We start from the raw sequence: 22,113 nt of genomic DNA on the forward strand, positions 1-22,113 counted from the left end.
TCCAAACCATTCACTGTGCTTTTCCATGAATGATACTTTACTATGTTTAAAGCTTTATAGACAACAATCGTAGGTCATTTCAATCAGGAGAGACTTCATTTTTGTTTAAAGAACATTTATTGACACATGTCATATGATACATGTTAAGTATTTGGGGATTAGACCCCAATCCTGAAATCGTATATCTAAAGGGGGAAATGCAGCCGTGAGCCTATAGGGAACCCCCCCCCCCCCCCCCGGGGTCTAGACACTGGTGATGATGCTGAAGATCTGGATTTGATGAGGAGATGGGATGAGGTCTTTGGATTAACTCTCCTGGCACTGGATGTGATGAAAGGAGGTGGATGGGGAGCATGAGGTGCATGAGGTGGTCGGCAGCATGAAAACCTAAAATCACAGCTGACTGCAGGAGAGAGGAGAACCATTTTAAAGTTTGGCTGCAGCACAGTGATTGGCTGCTGGAAAATGAGGTGAATGTAATAGGTTATAGACAACGCCTGTGATGAGCTGATTATATGCAGCTGCGGAGTGAATGTATATACCCTTCCTGAAAGAACTTGCGCTGAGCTTCATTTAATTTCAACTATAACCATTTGTTCTTTATTGACAGGGTCTCATAGGATCACATCACATTTTGGTTTAAAAATAAGAGGATGTTACATTTGGAAAAAGGCATCGTCATTTGCATTTACACATGAAAAATCTTACAGTTGCATATGTATTGCTCTGTGTCGAGAGACAAAGATTATAATTTTTTACAAATTGTAGAAGCAGCCCCCAGGAGAAACTTAAAACCAAAGGTAAGTTTGTTAAAGAAATTCAGAAACTATGTCCACTTTAAACTCTGCACAGACTGTATTTGCATAGGTTGCATTAGATTTAAATAAATATCCAGTGAAGACTCCCGTGCATATTTCTCAAAATAACTTGACAAACGTTGCATTCTCTGACAAATTGCACAAACTCTTCAGGTATTCCCCTGAGGAATCTAAAGAGAAAATTACAAAGGCTGGAAAATAATAGAATTGCAAGAAATAATCCCTCCCGTACTGCATTCACCCGAACAAGTTGCAATATCTGGAGCTGTTTCTATAGCGGCAACATAATTGTACAAAAGTAGTAGGAGATGAAAATGCATTTGTTATGAGTTACAAAAGTAAAAATAAGAAATAGTATAGATATATTTATATTTACAACATCAGATTTGCAGAGTGCATCCTTTTCAAATACAAGAATATTGCAATTTCTTCATGGGGTCACCATTGCACAATGTATTAAGAGGCTTTCCATCAGCATGTATTTTCATATAAAAAGTCCTTTATCTAATCTCAATAAATACATCCTATAAAGGGACTTATCTTTTATCAAAACAAGAGCCAGCTTCTTTCTACAACAGGACTTGCTGTGTATGAATACTATTATTTTCTTCTTGTTTTTCACTCACATAACAATACCCCAATAAACTCACTTGGGCTCTCCTATAGGTTTGACCACAGGCCACGGCATGTCAGGTAGAGGTGACTGTGGCTCAGCGTGGGCCTGCTGTAGCTGCAGGGCCTGCTGGTTAGCCCAGTTCAAGTCCACCCCATTCTTCTTCAGTGCAGCCAAGTGCTTGACGTCCAGCGTTGTGAAGGTGGTGAACTGGACCTGGTTCCTCTTACTGGTGGGGGAATGAAGTGGCTCGCTTCGGTGTGGCCTGGCCAGCAAGGTGGCTGAACGGTTCGCCATGGGGTCAATTGCAATTCCCTGAAAATGCTGCTGCTGGGAGCTGTTCCTGCTGCGGCCCAGAGTGGCAGTTCTTTCGGGAACAGAGGGGCCGCTCACTGTGGGCAGGGCGACCTCAAGGCCGTGGGGGCCGATGGAGTCTACGGAGTGACGAGATTCCAGAGAGCGGTGAGCCTCGCGTTTTAGCGTGGACACTTGAGCCTGAATACCTGGAGCGGGGTGGCCATCGTTGCCCAGCCACACCCAGTCGTGCTTGTGATCCTTTGGGTCCCCTATGGGTGCCGGGGCTGCCTTCATTGCGGTCTTTTTATTCCGGAAACAAAGGTTATACGAAAGACAGTTGACCAAAAAGGCCAAAATAGCTACACAGGCCAGACCCACCAAGGCATACATGCCGATTTCAATCTGCGACAAGGCTCTGAATGTCCTAATGAGGTCACTCTCAATAACCTTCGGAGTTTGCTTCTTTGGCGTCACTTCTGCTTTACGGATGTCTTTGTTAGGGGTTGAATTGGGGTTGTCAATCATGTTTCCAAAGCTTCTTTTCTGCTCTTCACCTTTACTTACTAACCCCACTGTTGTATATAGGGGTATGGCAGTGCTCAGCAGTGTATTGAAACTCATTGTGCTGGTATTTGCCGTTGTTGTGGGAATAGCAGTGGTTGTGGTACCTCTTGTAGCTCTGGTTGTGTTTCTAACTCTAAAGACAGGCCGCACAATAGCTCTTGTTGAAACTGTGGTTGAGGTGGTGGGTTCTGCTGTGGTGGTCTCTTTCTGGGCAGGGGGTGTGCTTCTGTATAACCAGTTATCCACATCGGCGACCACACGCTTGGTTGTTTTGGGATCACCTACCAATTCTAATGCACCGCCATCAAGATCTGTCAATCTGTCATTGCCGCCACCACCACCACCTTCTCCTCCTGACACTCTGCTGCTACTCTGGAGGTTGATCCTGAGTAGACCGGTGCCCACCGCCAACTTGCCCTTCCTTTTGGACTTCTGGCATTCCTCGCAGATCCTCAGCTCCACTCTCACTAGCGCCCCCTGGCTTTTCCCTTCACCTTGCATTACTATGAATGTGGACTGCTGGGTTCGGCGCACCGTGGCAACCTTCTCATCTGGGGTAGAGACAGTCAGAGAGTAGATACTGCGGTCAAAAAGCTCCAGTGGTGTCACTGCCCCATCGCTGAACTGAACCCAACAGCTAACCACTGCTTCCTGAGAAAGAAAAAAAGAAAAAACGATAATGATAACTGAGCAATACAGTTCATATGTACAAAAGCAGGTCAACAAATCAATATTCTCCTCTCTGCTTTCCGTGAGTGCTATATTCACATGATTGTTAATAGCACTAAATTGCTTATGCTAATCTCTTTATGATTACACTCAGTAGGGTGCTATTGTTCCATAGACTATAGTCTAATGAAGTCAGAGTATGGCATACAATTAACCAAAGTGGTTGTAATGAAAGCAATTTTAACAAGAACAAAAATTACAGCAAAAGGGGTCGTGTTAAGAGCCGATCCAATCACATGAATACACAATGACCTATTTCCTGTGGCTGATGTGAAACACTGGGGTACCACAGACCTAACCTATATTTTGGGTTTGAGTACATAATGAATCATCCTGAGCAGAGCATTAACAGCTTGCCACCACAGACACAATTGGTTGGTCATCTGTACTGGCATGGTTCCAACAGTTTGTTATTGACAGGGGCCGACCAGCCACAGCAACAGTGCGCTGTAGGTAAATTGAGCTGTCGCTACAACAGATATGGAACCGCTAATTGCTGCCCCGTGTCGGGAGGCTGGTTTGATGTGGGCAGGATGCCATGGCTAAATGTGCGAGTGAGCTTTTTAAATGATCATCTGTGCACCCTGTCTGCCTCTTCCGCTCTCTCACACAGCATGGTTACTGCAGATGGTGGTCTCAATGAGTTCACATTCTGAGAGGCAGAGAGAAAACACAAATATTATTACACCCTTAAGGTGATGGTTTTGCGCAAATCTGTTCTGCCGTGGCAATTTATATAATTAAAATCTTATCTGTAGGAGCCCATTATGTCTTTGGAGGAAAATATATATTTAGGATACGTTAATACCACACTATTTACCATAGAAAGTGTGATTTTAAGCCGCCCCTGACAGGGTTTAGAATGAAGTTGTTTTGAATGATATTGTTTGTGGTCTGCAGCAATATCCTCACTGGAGAAAACTTAAATAAATGTGAAATAGTGTGATGTGGTTTCCACTGAAAATAGGACTTTTTTAAATCAGATTGTGGTCCTTCAAATGTGGGTTTAAAGCATTTGAAAAACATGTTCTGATCCTGCAGTGCTTTCACAATTAAATGACATTGTATATCTAACAATGCTGATAACTGCCACATCCCACCTACAGATTGTTCGATTTTCCAATGTTTAGGGGGTACCAAACTGAATAACACTATCTGTTCAGATCAAAATCTCAGACATTTTTATTTCTTACCTGTTGTGCTATTTATCAAGCTTGATTTGTTTTTGTGCATGTTTCCCAATGTTGGAGTTATCAGCCTTAGAGATGACTGCTTTCTCTTGAATATCATTTCTAAATCAATCCCACAATGGGAACGTGGGGCTCAATGCGCCAACAATGTTTTAAAGGGGCCTTATTATGCTTTTTGTGAGTTATCTTTCCTATAGTGTGTTATATGTTTTTTTTCTGCATGTAAAAGCTTGGGTTTCTCTCCCACACTGTTTGTTTTCCACTGTTGCAGTTCCTCTTTGATTGATAAATAGCAGTAACTGTTAGAGCAGGGGTGTCCACACTTTTTCAGCTTGGGAGATACATTTAAAATGACCAAGTCAAAATGATCTACCTAGATTAAAAATGCTAAACATATATTTATTTATATATATACTGAGTATGTTGGTGTACCTTGCATAACTGCATGAACCCGTATGGCACAATACAACTCAGTACAATTTGATACCCTTTCTTTAGTAGAATTGTATAAATTGTAAGGGTAACTAGGTCATCAGCTCGCCAGTGATTTGCAGCTGGCGCGGTTGACCGTGCAAGCGTGGTGAACTGCATGTTAGAAAAGATGAGATCTCAGACTGGCTTACCTGTATGCCATAGTAAGGATGGATGATAGGCTAACTTTTTTTTTCAATGCCATGCGATCTACCCACACTACCTTTGCGATCAAGGTATTGGGCACCCCTGTGTTAGAGGATGAAAATGATCATCACCCTCATTTCATGTAAAGTTTCAAGTCAGGACTCCTTTGTGGACCCTACAAGGATAAGTGTCTTTTAAATACTCTATTACTTCAACAGATATCGGTACTACTTAAATTGCCGATATGAGATAACAAAATGTACCTGTAAAAGTCATAATGCGTCTTCTATCCTTTACGTTTCTATTCACAACTTTTGATTCCTCCCATGACACGATCACCTTCTAGGAAACACTTTATCCGGATGTATCAAATTAAATGTTAAATGTTGTCAACAGCTCTGTCTCCACAGATGTCTTGCTAATCACTTTATGTAGTTGTAGTTCAATTACTGCTGCCTAAATAAAGTGTGATGCAAGCAAGTTGTCTCCCTGCTGGTCACAGCTACTGCTATACATTCTGAACAGGCATACAACCAAGTAGATTTGTGGTCAAATCTAATTACATCAATGTATCAATTAATCAGACAATCACAGTTAACTACACCTGCAATGTTGGTGATTTCCTTACCATAAGCCAAACTATTATGAAATGCTGATTCCTGAATCCAAGCACTAGGATTAATACCCAAGTCTTGTGAACAAGGTTTGATTTACATGCGATATCATAGAGCATCAAAACAAAAAAAAGTTTCCCAATCTGTTCACAGTGCAAGGACATGTAATAATAATAATAATAATTCCTTACATTTATTATAGCGCTTTTCCAGATGCTCAAAGCGCTTTACAAATACACATTACACATATTTTTTGTAAGTCTTTAAACGCAAGTCTGTAAGGATTCATGCTGTTCCTTTATTGCACATGCATCTGTGAGTGATTCTACGCTGGTAATAAAAGGAGAAAATTGTCATTGGAATGAATTCCTGGGGCCTTGCTCGTTAAATGCCCACACTTTAAAAGAACAAGAAAAAAGGGATGTTTTAAGACTTTGCACACATTGGCAAAAGCAGAGCTGCAATTTTAGCAGCTCACTGCTAAAGAGGGAAATAGCTTACTTGTTGCAAAGCCAATAAATAATTACATGTTGAGAGTAAATGCAGAAAAAAACACATTACGGGCTCTCACCTTTGATATTTAATTGCAGCCTATAGCAATCTGAATTCTGCATGTGTGTTTCTGCTCTTATGTAAGCCCTCTGATGAAACCTTGTCTATGGGGGAGACACTGACAGTTTCAAAAGATGTGAGTTACAAAGGAGAGTGAGTGATTAAAAGAACGTGGGCATCGGTCAGTGTTCTTTCCATTCAAGACATATGAGGTCTCATATATCTTTAAATACATTTTACAGCGTGTTACCATCCTTATTTTTTTTAATCATTTTGTAAAAGAAAAAGTGTCTAAAACGAGAATCTGTAAAACTAATAGCAATAAAAAGAGAAAAGCAGAATCGAGAGAAGCTAAGCGAATCCAAACCCTTTCTATGCTGTGTTATAATTTTCCAGTTGCTTACCTGTTCGAGCTGCGTGATCATCTCCCGTGTGGTTGCCGTGGCGACGATGGCCCCATTGCTCCCTGGGCTGAGCTGCAGGGACAGCGAAAGTCCAGAAACCAACTGCACCCCCAACTCCGTCACACTCACTTTATCGTCCACCACACTGATGCTCCTCTCAGCCAGCACGGACCAGGTCAGAGGGGACAGCACCTGCAACGAGGAAAACCTCGTGCAACTTTCAGATGGAAGCACAACAGCATGCCTAGCACCTGCTAAAACCCGTCTGACATACACACATACACAAACACACGCAATGGCTTACCTGAACAGTAGTAGTGCCCACAGCCCGTCCCTGGAGGACCACCCCATCCTGCACTCTGGCTACTTCAGGATCTGACACTTTTAGAAATGAGCGCACAATATTGGTCACATCCACCTAAAAACAGAGAAAATGTTGATTGTATTAAATCCTTATAAAGCTACTGCAATAATGTGATGATTTGTTTCAACTTTTGGAAAAATGTAATCTATTTATAAATGTACTCAAGAACTGAACTTAAGTTGAGTTTTAAAATACTAAATATTTCCATTTTCCGTTACTCTATTCTTAAACTCCACAACATCTCAGAGGTTTTACTTTTTACTCCATCACATTTGTATGAAAAGGTAAGTTCCTTACCAGACTCAGAGTAATGACCATTTTAAATATTGTGATATTTTACTGTACATTAAGAAGACTTTATTGATTCACAAGATATTTAACTGACAAAATACCCACAATAGATCATATTGATGCAATGCAAACATTAGTGAATCAATAATCAAAATTCAATAAAACAAGATATTCTGTATAATTACTACATTGAGTTGTGATACTTTAAGTATAACCTAATGTTAATACTTATACTCCTAGTACTTGATATACAAATATGAATGTATACTTTTTTACCTGCCAATCAGGACCCATGAAGTACTCCACAGGCTCCGCCCCCGTTAGCGGGTCAGACGGCGCCTCAGCGTCAGCCTGGGCTATAAATGGTGTTAGCACCGTGAGCCTAGAGTGCTGGTACTGCAGCATGCAACCCCTGCCCTTCCTCACGTCCTCCTCTTCCTCGCTGTCCCATGTCGACCTGACACACAAAGGGGAATCAGACACAATTAGTCGCCGACTTTATTTCTAAAATATATGTTAAGAAAACTTTAGTTCTGTTTCCAAAAGTTAGAGAATAAGGTCTGAATTATGTTCAGACCTGTGTTGTAAATATGAAGGCATCAAAAGCAGTTATCTTAGCTTAGCATAAAGACTGCAAGAAGAGGGCGACATGATAACAGGTTATTACAGTCAGAATAAAGCTCACAAAAGTAAATGTTATATTTCCTTTTCAAATAAAACAACAACAGAAAGGAAACAACAACAAGATGTGGTTTTAAAGGGATTTTTCAGAATGGCTATCTCCTCTGTCTTTATGCTAAGCTAAGCTAAACGCCGGCCGACATTACATTTAAGTTATTCCGATATTTCACAAAAATGTGTTCATTTATTCTAAGTAACAAACATGACATTCAATAAGTTGCAGTGAATATGTGATGTGAACTCTTAAATTGTGTTTTCTAGCCAGCAGAGAGAACACAGGCTCATAAACAAAATACTGGAGACCAGCAGTGTTTGTTGATGCCATACAAGGGACAACACATTTGCGGACTGACCTTTCCTTCTAAATGAATTTAAGTTAAATTAACCAGGATCCCACGGCTGGCTGGTTTGTTTGTGCGCGATAGAGGTTAAGCTGTGAACTATCCTCGACCCCCTCAGCAATGATCATTCTGTATAATTATCGTAAACTCAGCTGGTGCGCCATGCACCACACCACAGGTGTGCTGCGGGGCTGGTGGCTATGCTTTTACACTGCAGGCACAGCGCTAGTGTCAGGAGCTACAGTCCAAATAAACTTCATTATTATATAGCCTTAGGTCAGAACTTAAAATGTGATGGAGATGCTGCTTGAATTAAATAAGTGTGACTCAACACCACACGGCAAATGTAATCTCCCCTTAATGATTGAGTCTAAACTCATAGTGGTTAGAAATGCTTCTAGGCTTCCACCTGCATAGAATAAACGGTACTTATTTAAAGTTTAATCTGCATTTTGAGTTTAAAAAAATATCAGCATTCATAGTTCATTGTTTAATTGCATGTTTGTACTTACTGACTAACTGATTTCCCAAAGTTTAGTTTATTTGGCATAGTAATTCAACTTTTCTATTTGTTCTTTGATTAACCTTTAGTCTTTATGCCTTCTATTGGCTTGCCAGGTAGCTAATCAATGCCAACAAATACAACATTAATATCAGTATTATTTAAAGATGGAGTGTTAACTGATTTTTTTTTAAATTTAATATTCTATTTTAAATCAATAGGGTTTTAGTGTGAATCATAATCACAATCTGATGTATAAAGAAAAGAATGACAAAACAAAGCAGGGGTGAGAATCTTTCATGAATCTACAGTATGTTAACAGTAAGTTAACAGTATTACTGTTTTGTTTATGAAGCCCAAAGTGTATTACCAGTCAGTTCTGATGCTACAATTGGACAGCTACTCTTTAGCATGCATGGCATATACAATTCATCCCTAACATGAGCTGAGACTCGTCATTACAATCACCATAGGAGTTTCCCATTTATGACCTACTATCCATTTGTGGGTATTGAATGTTTTGGGAAATCAAAGCCTCAAAGGGTTTTTACCCTGAAGAGAACTAACAGCCCATCAGTCAGCCATCATCATTAGTATTGAGTGAAGAGTAATGACTTTACTGTAAGTATCGAGTGAAAAATCAACTAACCTTTGTCTCTAGGGCAACTGTGTTACATCTACTGTGTCCTACCCACTAATGCACCTAACACAAATGTTATGCTTTTATGATGGCCTGTATTTGCAGTAGGCTGATATTAGAAACACACCTCTCAGTATGCTATAATCCATTTTAATATCCCCACTAACGGCAGACTCAAAAATGACAATACCGCTGAATTATCAAGTCAACACAACTGATTATAATCAACTTCACAGAATCACAATAGGGTTTCTTGCTACAGTAAAACAATACACAAAAAGGTTCATCCTATTATTTATTTCAGAAAATTCTTACATTTAGCACTTTTACCCAAATTACTGCATCTCTACTGTACTGGCCCACTCAGAATCAAGATAAAGGGACTATAGCAACCAGGGGCGGTTCTAGGAGTGGCCAACAGGGGCCAGTGCCCCCGTAACACTGACCAGGGACCCCCCTGTGGCCCCCCTCCAAAAAAAAGGTTACAATATTACGATTTATTGGAACTAAATCAAATCAGAGACCCGGATGTACAGTGGAGATCTAACTGTTCATTACCTTATAAAAGCAAATACTGTTTATGTTTTTTAATTACATTGTCACTTAAAGTTACTAAAACAAATACTCTGAATGAAAAAAACTACTGAAACAAAGGACTGTAACTTAAATTTACTGAAACAAATACCTTTACAAAAACAAATACCAGTTACTGTATTTTATGTTTATTTTACACAATTACTTTATACTGTCTTTGTCTTTTTAACCCGCTATTATTGTGCCCCTCTCATGAAATAACTGGCTCCAGCCTGCCCCCCCCCCCCCCCCCCCCCCAGTCAAATTAGTCTAGAACCGCCACTGATAGCAACCACATGTGTATAGCAATGCAAGTGATGGGCCTTACCTCCTGTTGCCAGAAGTAACAGGGACTCTCCAGCCTTTGATCTGGCTGAGCTTGGGGTCGGCCACATCGATTAGCAAAGGCAGGCGGGGAATCCATACACTCAGCTCCAGCTGAGCACTCAGGAAACCGTAGGTGAAGTCCAGCACTACCCTGCTCTTCCCTCGTGTTTCATTTCCATTTACATAAACGTAATCACATCGCTCTGACACCTGGAAAATGGAGAGAAGAAAAGAAAAAAGGTGAATATATGGCTCGGCCGTATCTGGCCAGAACATTTAAAAAGTTCAGAATTACTTTAGAATCACTGGACTAGAGGTAGGACTGTGCTGTGATTTGGATTAAACTTTTCTTGATAGCACCAGCAAGGTTTTTTCTATGTATGGCCCCATGGAAAATAAATAAGAAAGTTTTAACAACTGACAGAGAGGAGAGGCACCAATACAAATAAGCTGAAACCACACAACCACAAATATTTTATCAATTTCGAACGACTTCCAAAGTCTGGCCGGGGAACCACACAATGTTTCTGTTTATGTCATGTAAACTCACAACCTTGGTCTCCATGAAACCTTTACGGAATATAAATTAGGTCAACCTTACGACTGTTCCTGTAGTGCAGTACGGTAGGAGGGAGCATTGCATTTCCCCACCAGTGAGGGCAATGAGGTGAAACACAGCAGTTGGTGTGTTTTATTTAAGATTGGAGGCCTATCTCCACTGCAGACTCACTTATCTTAGCAAACCAGTGGCTCCACAGCGGTAATTGGAGGGCACTAGACTAGAGAGTAGAGCACTGGAGAGGGGGTGGTATAAAGGGGGAGGCGTAAAAAGTGAGGAAAAAGCGGAGGGAGGAATGACGTCCGGAGGGAGGAATGACGTCTAAGGTAAGTCAACTGTGAAGACATTTTCCCATCATGCCACAGGTCCAAAACAAACTCTCTGATGTGTGTTAGGACTCTACAATGCAACTACATATACTGTAGATGGGATAATGGACAACAAATAAACTATATAAGCACCTACATCATGTGTTTGTTGGATTTTAGCAAAATAATGACACATGTTGATAGACATCAACACAATCAAAAACTTTAAAGGCGATTCTATAACTTGAAATTTGAATTCTTATTTTTAAATAATCAGCCTCCTTTCCACATGATCTGTTGTAGGCCTAAAAAATAATGCATCTTAAAATACCAGAACTTACACATTTTGCAAATCATCCTGCCCAGTTTCAACATTTCAGAATGTTTTACTTTCCAAGCTATAGTTTTCTATTAATTTCTCTTCATTATAGAAATCCATGAGCAGACTTATGAAACTTTAATCATACACCCATTATAGTAAACATCACGTCGGTGTCCCTTTTTGTCAAAGTTAAAAAATATATATATGAGAGCAGAAGCACAGTGAATACTTTTTAACTCAATATGCATTTATAATTTCCATGACAATGCATCTATCTTTTATTTTATTTGAAGAAGTAATCTCATAGAGATCAAGATATCTTTTTGAAGCAAGACCTATGCTCAATGCATTATATAAGCATGAACAAACCATAGACATTTTCACAAATATACATACACATTGTAAAAGCATAAAATAAGTGAATCTATTACGAGTAGTATTCAAGAGCTCAAGTATAATATGTTCAAAGTCAATATAGTTTTAAGTATTGATCATTTGCAGTTAAAGGTAAACCATTTATTAATCAAATGTGGGTCAATTGAAAATGAGTATAGTTCAAGTAAGAGACCCAACTCTGCCATCCCTTTATCAATGAAACTTTGATTTGATTTCTTTTGGCAGGTGTTTCTAGGAAGAAAACTAATAGCTAACTCACATAATTACTAGCTAGCCTATGGACATGGTGAAGCATTTAGCTTCCAAAGAGACAGATTTGGAGATGGTGGAGACCAAATCAGAGCTAAAGTAGGGTGGATTTTAAACGCATTAACAAGAGTTGCCTGTTTTCAGTTTCAACAGATGGCTACCTGTTAAATGTATGTTCAACTGTCATCAAAGGCAGTGGCGTTTTCTCCCGGAGGCCAAGGGAAGCCAGGCTTCCCCTGTTTTTTCGGATTGTAGTTATAATTTAAATAAATAAATAAAAACACTTTGTTTTGTTTCGATAATTCTCCTTTGCTGTGTGTTGCTGCCGGCCCGTCTCTCCCCCATTCTCATTGAGTATTTTACAAAGAGTGAAACAGCGCCCCTCTAGATGTTATGGTGAAACAGTAGATTGCACTCACTGTTGCGAGAGGAGGCCAGCCGAATCTGGCTTCCCTTGGTGGAAAAAAATGGAGGGATTGACCAATCAGATGAGGCTCAGGTGATGCCCCTGCCAACCTGTGATTGGTCAGGGCCATGCCAAGGGAAGCCAGAGGCGGCTGGCTTCCCTTGCCTCACAATCCAATCAAATCGCATCAACTTAATGTTGCAGTGACGCACCCTAAAACCCGGAAGTAAGCTGCGCTCGGTTTCCCTCGACAGAAAGCAATGAGATTTCTCCATAGAATTTAGGAAAATAGCTCGAAATAAGGTCAGTGGAAAACGAACCAGTTAGATAAATGCACGTTTTGTTCAGTCGGATAATATCCACATGTCTACCCTACTTTTATCATTTTCGAATCATAAATCTAATCGATAGAAGATAGATAGCGCCACTGCACCACTCTCACCGCCATTAGAAAGTAGCAAGCAACTGAAGCAAGTGCAATTATGGAGGGTGGAGATTTTGAGTATTTCATCAAAAATAATTGTACTAAACTTCCGCTACAGCAGCAGCAACAACAGATACAATCTGATGACAGGCCGATGCCCAAACTGGAGCTGTGTACAGCGAGGAAAAAAGGAGCGAATGGGACGTAAAACGTTAAATAAAGGTCTCCTGATTTAGTTTGTGAATGAATGCTTATTAGAGTTTGGGCTGGAGAGTGCGTGCGGACCTGTCGGTTAGATAACAGGCGTGTGTAAGTCCTGCATCTACAAATGTGTGTAAAATGATACCGGGTGCTGTAATCACTCATCTGGTTACGTTATTACATTGACCACCACACCCCCGACCCAAAAGAAAGGACGTATTATTGGCTTCCCCTAATTGTTTCCCCACGCCACGCTACTGATCAAAGGCCAATAATTATCAAACTGGAAACCACAAAACATTTCACAAACTTGTTTATGGCACAGAAAGACGACCAATCTTATGTTGGCTAAATCAAACAGTTTGTGTGCTGTGTGTGAATACAGTCACCCTTGTGGAAGTTATACTGTATAGATGATAAGGTTTTTGTTTTCAAGCTTTCCCTTCACCTGGCAGTACTTTAAAAAGGGGTCAGAGACAGTAGGAAGCAAAAGAGACCATTCAGAGACACAATAATAACTGGATTAAGTTCCTCTACTGATACAGAAAATCATTACAACCACAAGGTCCCTCTTTTTGGCTCTTTCCCACTCTCCTAAGCGTACACAGTTACTGTAAGCACATCGACTCAAACTTACAAAGCCAGTAGCTTCCGTGTCAGCTAATGAAAAATAACATAACTCCTTTTTTCTTCTTTTCTGGTATTCTGTTCTGTGTCTCTCTCCTATTCTCTCTTTCTGCTCCTACTGTTCCAGTAACATGGATCCATTACACAAAGGTCAAACCACTGTGCTTATGGACTGAGTGCTAGGATCATGCAGCTCAGTCTGTAATGCCATATGGAAGAGCTGCTTTTATCCACCATGTTTTGACACACACACACACACACACACAGGCTGGAGCTGGCGAGTTGAGTATGATGGCAAAGTGACAGCGGATGTTTTGGAGTTAGAGACCTGTATAAATAATGTTTTGTATGTGCATTAGGTCCTGGATAATATATACAAATTACACTGGAATTTAATATGAGGGTAAAGAAGGCTGCAAACGTTTCTGTATCTTGAAATAGGTGATTTTAGGTTCGTTAGAGTCATTAATGCACACTGTTGACTGTGCTTACACACAAGTCAGCATTATAACGGAATAACTACATCCTAGATTTTCATGAAACTTGATGAAAGGTTTTCTAATGGGAAAAACCCAATATTTTTTGGAGTGGACTCACATCACAGGGCGGATAAATGAACAAAGCTTCATTTTTGTTAACACTGAAAGCTTGCGTATTTGCAGCCAGTGGTGTTAGAATACAGGAAAATGAATTATTACATATAGTCGGACAAAAAAGGAAGACATTTACAAGCAACGCATTTGTTGTAATGACTTACCTTGAGTACATCCTCCTCTGTAGACCTACATCTGGTGTAGTTTGTCACATCAGTGACGGAGCCATCAGCCTCAACTGCCAGAGTTTTCACAGGTACAGACACCGTTACACCCATCAGTTTAGCAGTATTCAAGATATCAGTTTTCTGTGTAGAAAGGAGGACATTAATAGAGGAAAGAAAAATGTGTATTTTTTTTTATGGCAATTGCAAAGGTCAAATAGTAATACACTTCTTCCTCTTTGTCTTCTTCACACCACAGCAGCTTACGCAATAGTATAGAGGAGTCTTAGATCTTAATGTTAATGCTAGCTCCCTTTAAAGCTGAAGAATATTGATCTATCTAATCTAAACTTTTTCACTAACGATCATCACTATTTGTATTGGGGCAGGGATAATAGGCAGAGGGTGTTAGCAAGACTAACAGAGATTAAAACACTTGCAGGCTCACAAACTCGATTCATTTAAATCACAACGATGCAACGCGTACACACAAACTAGACAGATGTGCTAAAAATAAATCTCTCTGTGATGATATTATATAACAGAATACATGTTGTTCTGTCTCTCTCAAACTCACACACCTGGATTAAAACAAATCACCTATTAAACGTTGATTTCCCCACCCTGTTGTGCACATCTGTGTCAATGTGTCAATTAGCAACTGCTTAGCTTTTCATACATCAAGACTGGTACTTTACAGTTTACAAGATCTCTGATAAGGTATTTTTAATCTATTATAGGTGATGGCAGTGTGTGTGTGTGTGTGTAAGGAGCTCTGGTTGATCAGCAGGGTTTTTTTCCCCTCCTGATGCTTGTGGATCAGAAAACGCTCGGCAGATGTTCCCCAGCAGCTTCACATTCTGAACTCTGTCGGCCTGACAGCTGCTGACCGCAATTCAAAAGGGACATGCTCCAGTTCAGACCGAAACACTGACCCATACATAAAGCCACTGGATCAAGGTTAGCGCAAACCCGGAAAGCAATATCATCGCTCTGTGGTTCTGGCAGCGCCACACCGAGTGAGCTCCATTTCCGATGTTTCCGCAGTAATCTGTCTGGCAGTGATCAGGTTCAGTTCAAGTGGTTCAGCTCTGTTTTAAATCTGCCTCTTCTGGGAATACAGTCTTATATTTACACTTCCTTCATTTACATGTTCATTCAGTCAGTGTAAGTGCTAAATTCTTTAGAGGGCTACATGTCAATGAGATGGACATGAGAAGAACATGCAGAAAGAAAATCTAACACCCAACCTTCTTTGCTGTGACGCAACATCCCCCATGCCTTTCCTTCACTATTAAGGCAAGGCAAGGCAAGGCAAGGCAAGTTTATTTATATAGCACTTTTCAACGCAAGGCAATTCAAAGTGCTTTACAAAAAATGAAAGAGATTAAGAAAATGGCATTTAAAATCAGTCATTAAAAAGAAAAGCTAATAAAATAAACATTAAAAGAAAAAATACATGGATAAAAGTTACAGTGCTGTCAATTAAACATTAAAAGAAAAAAGTACATGGATAAAAGTTACAGTGCAGTCTAAGATATGAATAGTTCAATTAAAAGCAGCGACAAAAAGAAAAGTCTTCAGCCTGGATTTAAAAGTAGTAAGAGTTGCAGCGGACCTGCAGGTTTCTGGGAGTTTGTTCCAGATATTTGGAGCATAATAACTGAACGCTGCTTTACCATGTTTAGTTCTGACTCTGGGGACAGAAAGCTGACCAGTCCCTGAAGACCTGAGAGATCTGGATGGTTCATAATTTAGCAGGAGGTCAGAAATGTATTTTGGGCCTAAACCATTCAGTGCTTTATAAACCAGCAGCAGTATTTTGAAATATATTCTTTGACACACAGGAAGCCAGTGTAAAGACTTCAGAACAGGAGTGATGTGATCCACTTTCTTAGTGTTAGTGAGGACTCGAGCAGCAGCGTTCTGAATTAGCTGCAGCTTCCTAATAGATTTTTTAGTGAGACCTGTGAAGACACCATTGCAGTAGTCGAGTCTACTGAAGATAAAAGCATGGACAAGTTTTTCCAAATCCTGCTGTGACATTAGTCTTTTAATCCTAGATATATTCTTTAGGTGATAGTAGGCTGATTTAGTAACAGTTTTAATGTGACTGTTGAAACTCAGGTCAGAGTCCATGACTACACCTAGATTTCTGGCTTTATCTGTTGTTTTGAACATTGCACACTGAAGCTCAGCGCTAACTTTTATACGTTCTGACTTGGCTGCAAAAACCATTACCTCAGTTTTATCTTTGTTTAATTGGAGAAAGTTCTGACACATCCAGTCATTGATTTGTTCAATGCACTTACTCAGTGTTTGAATTGGAGCATAGTCTCCTGGTGAAATTGTTACGTAAATTTGTGTGTCATCTGCATAGCTATGGTAACTTATTTTGTTGTTCTTCATTATCTGAGCCAGTGGTAGCATGTAGATGTTAAAGAGAAGAGGCCCCAAGATGGAGCCTTGAGGAACCCCACATGTCATATTTGTCAACTCAGATGTGTATTTACCTATAGAAACAAAGTTGTTTCTGTCCTTTAAGTAGGATTCAAACCAATTCAGAACTGTTTCAGTAACAGTTTTGTATTACAGTAAATGTGCATTTTCTTGTGTAGTGCAGTTTTTATTTTAATAACCACACTTCAATTACTCATGGTGGTTGTATAACAGTATGTTTGGCTATTAACAAAATAATAAATTGAATAATAATTAAATATAGTTGATGTCTTATTCATGCTATTGCAGTATGAAATAGCATTCTGAGTCTCCTTTTCGAAGACAGTAATGAACCTATTATACATTGTCATTGCTTACAGTTTGTTTTAAAAAGGTAAACGTCGCATAGCAGCATGAAATCAGTCTAGGCATCAAAAATAATAGTAATCCATTGCAAGAAACTGCTGGTTCAGAAAATAAAATGTCCCTTTCCATACAGGTGATCCGAAGCATATCAAAATCTGCAGTCCAGACCTATAATAATTTGACATGGAGGATATTTGCAATAACTGCGATGAAGTATTTGCATGCAACCATGTGATCATGCATTCACACACACAGACAACCCAACTCTTGACCTCCATGCCAGATTTCAGCATCCTTGAGAAGTCTACTCATATTGTTTGTAATTAAATGATATCATCAGGATGTTTAATGCATGAAACTGTGTTTGATTAAGGCAATTATTATCAATTTCCTTAAAAGTGAGATGTTGGGAATCACTCTTGTGCTTTGCCGTAATGTTCGACCTATGGCAAAGCCAAGTAACTAGGTGTGGGGCATGACTAAAAACACATTTTAAACAGTAGATAAATGGATACAGATATTGTCCTCACCATGACCAGAGGTGCCAGCCCCACATAGTCTCTCTGAGTTGTGTAGATGCGCATTATGCCCACATCCTTGAGGTTTCCTGGCATCTCCAGACGCCAGGAGATCGTCTGACTCTCTGCCTGCTCTGAAACATCCTTTGGCACAAAGTCCAGTTGCAAGACTTCCAGAAGACCCCTGTTCAGAGACAACATTTGAAAAACACATTACGGTTGGACAAGTAAACGCAAGCCTCTGTAAACTCCGCTGAACAGCGACCATCATAGCTGCATATGGCTCATTATGGCAAATTGACAATGCAAAAACGTCATGCAACTGTCAGTAAGAATAAAGTCATTTAGTCAGTGGAATTAGTCAGTAATGTCAGTTATAAAATCTAAAGTTTGCTTACTTAAATTAGCAATTGCCGCCATAAGTTACTGGTCATAGCAGACTAGAAGCAAGGCTGTAACAACAACACCTGTTAGCTGATTAAAAAAACGATATTACAATTTGGGTTGGAAAACTGAAACACTTTTCCTGGTATTCCTCATAAAGGTTGTGTCTAGAGCCTAATATTCTGTGCATGTATTGTAAACATAGACCATGCTGTTCACTGTCTTTTAAATGTACTATAAATTCAGTTGTAGTGTATTATATAAAAATGAATAATACAAATGTAACTAAATTGGATTTCAAGAGTTTTTACAGGGTTTAATTGAGAGATAAAAACAGGAAATAACACTAAGCCTGCCCTGTGCTCACATATAGTTCCAGTTTGATCACAATCTCAACTAAATAAGTTCCACTGGTGTTCAATTGGAACGTTATGTTTGTAAGTACTAAAGTTTAATTAGTGTCAGGATTATTTTGTTCAGTCTACTGTTAAATTACTAGAAGTGATGCAGGTAAATAACCAGAGTAATATATAGTTTGTTTCTTGGTGTCAAGAGACAAATATGCTTCGATGCAAAAAGGAGATGAGATGAGCTGTGTGCTCTCTTGTTCGTATATTGGCAGCTTCTTTAAACAGATATTTACTTTTCCTCCCTCATCGAAAAAGATAGAAATTACTTTGAAATTTGTGAAAAACAAACTCCGGAGTTTAAATTCAAAGTGAGTGCAATACACAGGAGGACTCATTTATATCAGCTTCAAGAAGAATAAGGTGAGAATGTGGAAGGAAGATTAACTGAGCTGGCAGAGACTTGAGCCAAGTATTCTGGTCAAAGGCTTGTCAAATGAATGACATGTGATGTTATTTGATGCTGCAAAGAGTGTATAGGCATACCTGCCAGTAGGAACAGATCAAAGGGAAAATGGAGCCCAACGTAAATGGGGCTGTGACACTTTGAAGTGAGGCAACACTTTGCATAAAGCGAAACAATCAGCTTCTAGAGTCTAGTTCATAAACTTGCATTATAAAAATACATATAATTATGTGAAGTGACAAGGTCATAACTATGTACATATACATATTTACACTCACACTATGTTGAAGCTTGGCAGAAAAGAGAAAACTTCCGCTGAGTCATTTCAAAGACCTCACTTAACTTAACTTAACCTTAAAGTACTGTATACATACTGAACTCCACACTAAAAAAGTATTTTCTTAAAAAAATTGACGAAGACTGAGATTATTTTTTAAAGGATCAGAAAATACTGCGAGAGCGTGCGTAAGAGCGAGGAAGAGAAACATAGAAGGGGTTTATGCCCCTATTTCCTCGATATCCATGCATAACGGGGGGTGTAAACCCCTGGACGTATCATTACTTCAAAGCACAGTGGTGGGAGGATGTGTGTGTGTGTGTGTGTGTGTGTGTGGTGTGTGTGTGTGTGTGTGTGTGTGTGTGTGTGTGTGTGTGTGTGTGTGTGTGTGTGTGTGTGTGTGTGTGTGTGTTGTGTGTGTGTGGTGTGTGTGTGTGTGTGTCCTTGTGGGAGCTCAGCACTAGGGACACACAACTTGGAATATCTCTCCTTCCTAATCTCCCCTTCTGAACGTGCAAGCGCTTAAGCCCGGATAACGTAGCCGTGATTATGGACGATTACGGATAAGTGGGTCGGACGGACGGCGGGTGCTGTGTGTCTGTGGGCAGAGGGTTGCTGGGCAGAGGTGACTGTGGGTGTGTGTCACTAGCAGCATCTGGCAAAACTGCTGTAATCAACTGGTGTGTGTCATGTAAATCAGGCAGTGAAAGGGCTGTGAAATTAATATTCATTTAAGTAAAAGCACTTCAACTGATTTATTTTCTGCTACGGTTTACACTGTTTACACTTCTCATTTACACTTCATTTCCATCAACTCAAAGCCATTTGGAAAGTAAAACTGGTGATTCAACATAGTTAAAATAAAACAAGAATTCAGTTTTTAAGGTTAATAAAGTAAACGTATGTAAGGTAAGATCATAAGCATTGCTGAATGAATAAATAAAACTAAACACTAATAGGAATTTAAAAAAAATGTTTTATCACAACTGTATACAGTATATGATGTTTTATATTTATTTCTTCCATTGCTGTTTCACAATGTTTTGTTTCTGCAGGATCATTATTATATTTTATTGAAAAATAATGTGTCTGGGGATGTTGTCAGTTAGTCTTTAAAGGAGGACCACATAAATGGTTTGAAACCAATTGAAAAGGGTATTTATTTTCTAGAACCCTTTGTTCAAATGTAGATTTCTGGTGTGCTTCATCATTGAAACAGATGTAGATAAACACAATTGTATGTATTTGACTTGAACTTGAAATACTATATATTTAGTTACATTTTACAGTGGAAGTAATTGTTGTATTGCTTTTTCTTTAATGATGCAGTCTGAGGCCACCAATGATTAATTTTCCTGTAAGCGCTGAAAAAACTGACCTCTTTGCGGTGACAGCAACTTTCCTCTGGCAGATGACGGAGACAGTGTTGGGAGTCGCTCCTCTGCCGGGCTCCACTATGATGTCCCAAAGTGCTGACTCACTGGGCCGCGCCGCACTGAATGACAGGCCCGATTTCCCTGTTGCCCTGTGGTAAACACATAAAACAATACATAAACAAGCCAGTGCAAAGGGTGCATTTTAGTCACTACTATCCATACACTTTTAGCAACATGTCTTATTTACTAACCAAGGTGATATGTGAGTTTTTTTTACTGTAGAAGACATTTTACATGTTTTTCCAACTCTTTTAATATCAACAAGAGTTGTACAGCTGCAAACACAACACCTACATCAGAATGTTGTACGTCCACTAAGCATTCAGCAAAATCCCCCAATTAGACGGGCAGAGAAGATATCATTCTGGGCTTGATTTTGGACTTCCTCACAAACACACCCCAAGTTGTTCTGGTATAGGGTCAAAACTACTCCACTCTATTATTGAAGATTGGCGCACCCCAGGGCTAGAGGCTCAGCACCCTTCTGTTCTGTTTACCCATAACCACAAACAATATGATCAATTATGTTCTGTTTGTGTCTGCAGAGACACAACCATACTCAGCCGGATTACAAACAAGATCATTCATATCAGAGAGTAAATCAACAATCTTGCAGAGTGCTGCACAGACAAGTAAAGCCAAGATTACGATCGTTGATTTAAGCAAAAAAGAGGCAAAGAAACAAACCCTGCTCTCATTCAGGGGAGCTGAGGACGAGACAGTGACAGTTTTAAGTTCCTGGAAATCCTCATCACAAACAAAATAACATAATATCTCGAAGATCGGCTTCAAATAAATAACACTCCATGTCAAAATAGACTAATCAGAATCAAGTATTCACAAAGCCATTCAAAAAGGTATATGTGTGTTCATTCATGTCGTGTCTAACAAGCCGAGTCAGACAGACTGATGTGTTGCAGGCTGCTAGCAGACTGAAAATTAGCAGGGGTATTTATTCCTATTAGCCCTGGGGGCAACTGGGAATCAGTTAATCATATTTCTGATTCAGACTCACATAAGAGTCTGCTGGGAGAGAACACTTATTATGAATAATGTGAATGGACCAGATAGTCCTGGAGGTTCAACAAACACCAAGCCTTTGTGTTTATAAAGCAAAGATCTCTGCTATTATTGTCAAATGTCACAGAACAGGGTCATAGAGCAGTTATTTAAGTTTGAAAGTGATATGAGACGCAAACTGCCTCTAATCAATGTTTAAAATGCAATGATTCACTAATCTGCACTCACACAGACACAATGCTACGGGGTGTGTTTCCAAAACAGACCAATTTCCTTGTGGCAGGGATTCAACGAGGTGCTGGAAACTTTCCAGATAGAATTCAACTCCAAGAGCATCCTGCAGTTTGTCACAGTGAGAATAATTAGAAAACCTCAACCTTGATAAGGTGCTGTATTTGGTTTGGAGAATTTTTTTTACATTTTTTAATTTTATTTAACCTTTATTTAACCAGATTGGTCCCATTGAGATCATAGATCTCTTTTTCAAGGGAGA

At 39.6% G+C, this 22,113-nt stretch overlaps 1 protein-coding gene across 1 annotated transcript in view; it reads right to left on the bottom strand.

Moving 5' to 3' along the window:
- Positions 1-624: 624 nt before the first annotated feature.
- The window catches only part of LOC117534105 (transmembrane protein 132D-like), a 31,218-nt gene continuing 9,729 nt past the window's right edge, over positions 625-22,113 (bottom strand). Inside the window, exons 3-10 of the mRNA XM_034198155.1 lie at positions 20,543-20,689; positions 17,703-17,874; positions 14,368-14,511; positions 10,120-10,328; positions 7,331-7,511; positions 6,704-6,817; positions 6,400-6,591; positions 625-2,943 (exon numbers count right to left, since the gene is read on the bottom strand). Coding sequence (XP_034054046.1) covers positions 1,465-2,943; positions 6,400-6,591; positions 6,704-6,817; positions 7,331-7,511; positions 10,120-10,328; positions 14,368-14,511; positions 17,703-17,874; positions 20,543-20,689 — 2,638 coding nt within the window. The 3' untranslated portion in view covers positions 625-1,464. The remainder of the gene's footprint in view (positions 2,944-6,399; positions 6,592-6,703; positions 6,818-7,330; positions 7,512-10,119; positions 10,329-14,367; positions 14,512-17,702; positions 17,875-20,542; positions 20,690-22,113) is intronic.

This window comes from Gymnodraco acuticeps, unplaced genomic scaffold (assembly GCF_902827175.1).
Source record: "Gymnodraco acuticeps unplaced genomic scaffold, fGymAcu1.1, whole genome shotgun sequence".
Lineage (NCBI taxonomy): Eukaryota > Metazoa > Chordata > Actinopteri > Perciformes > Bathydraconidae > Gymnodraco > Gymnodraco acuticeps.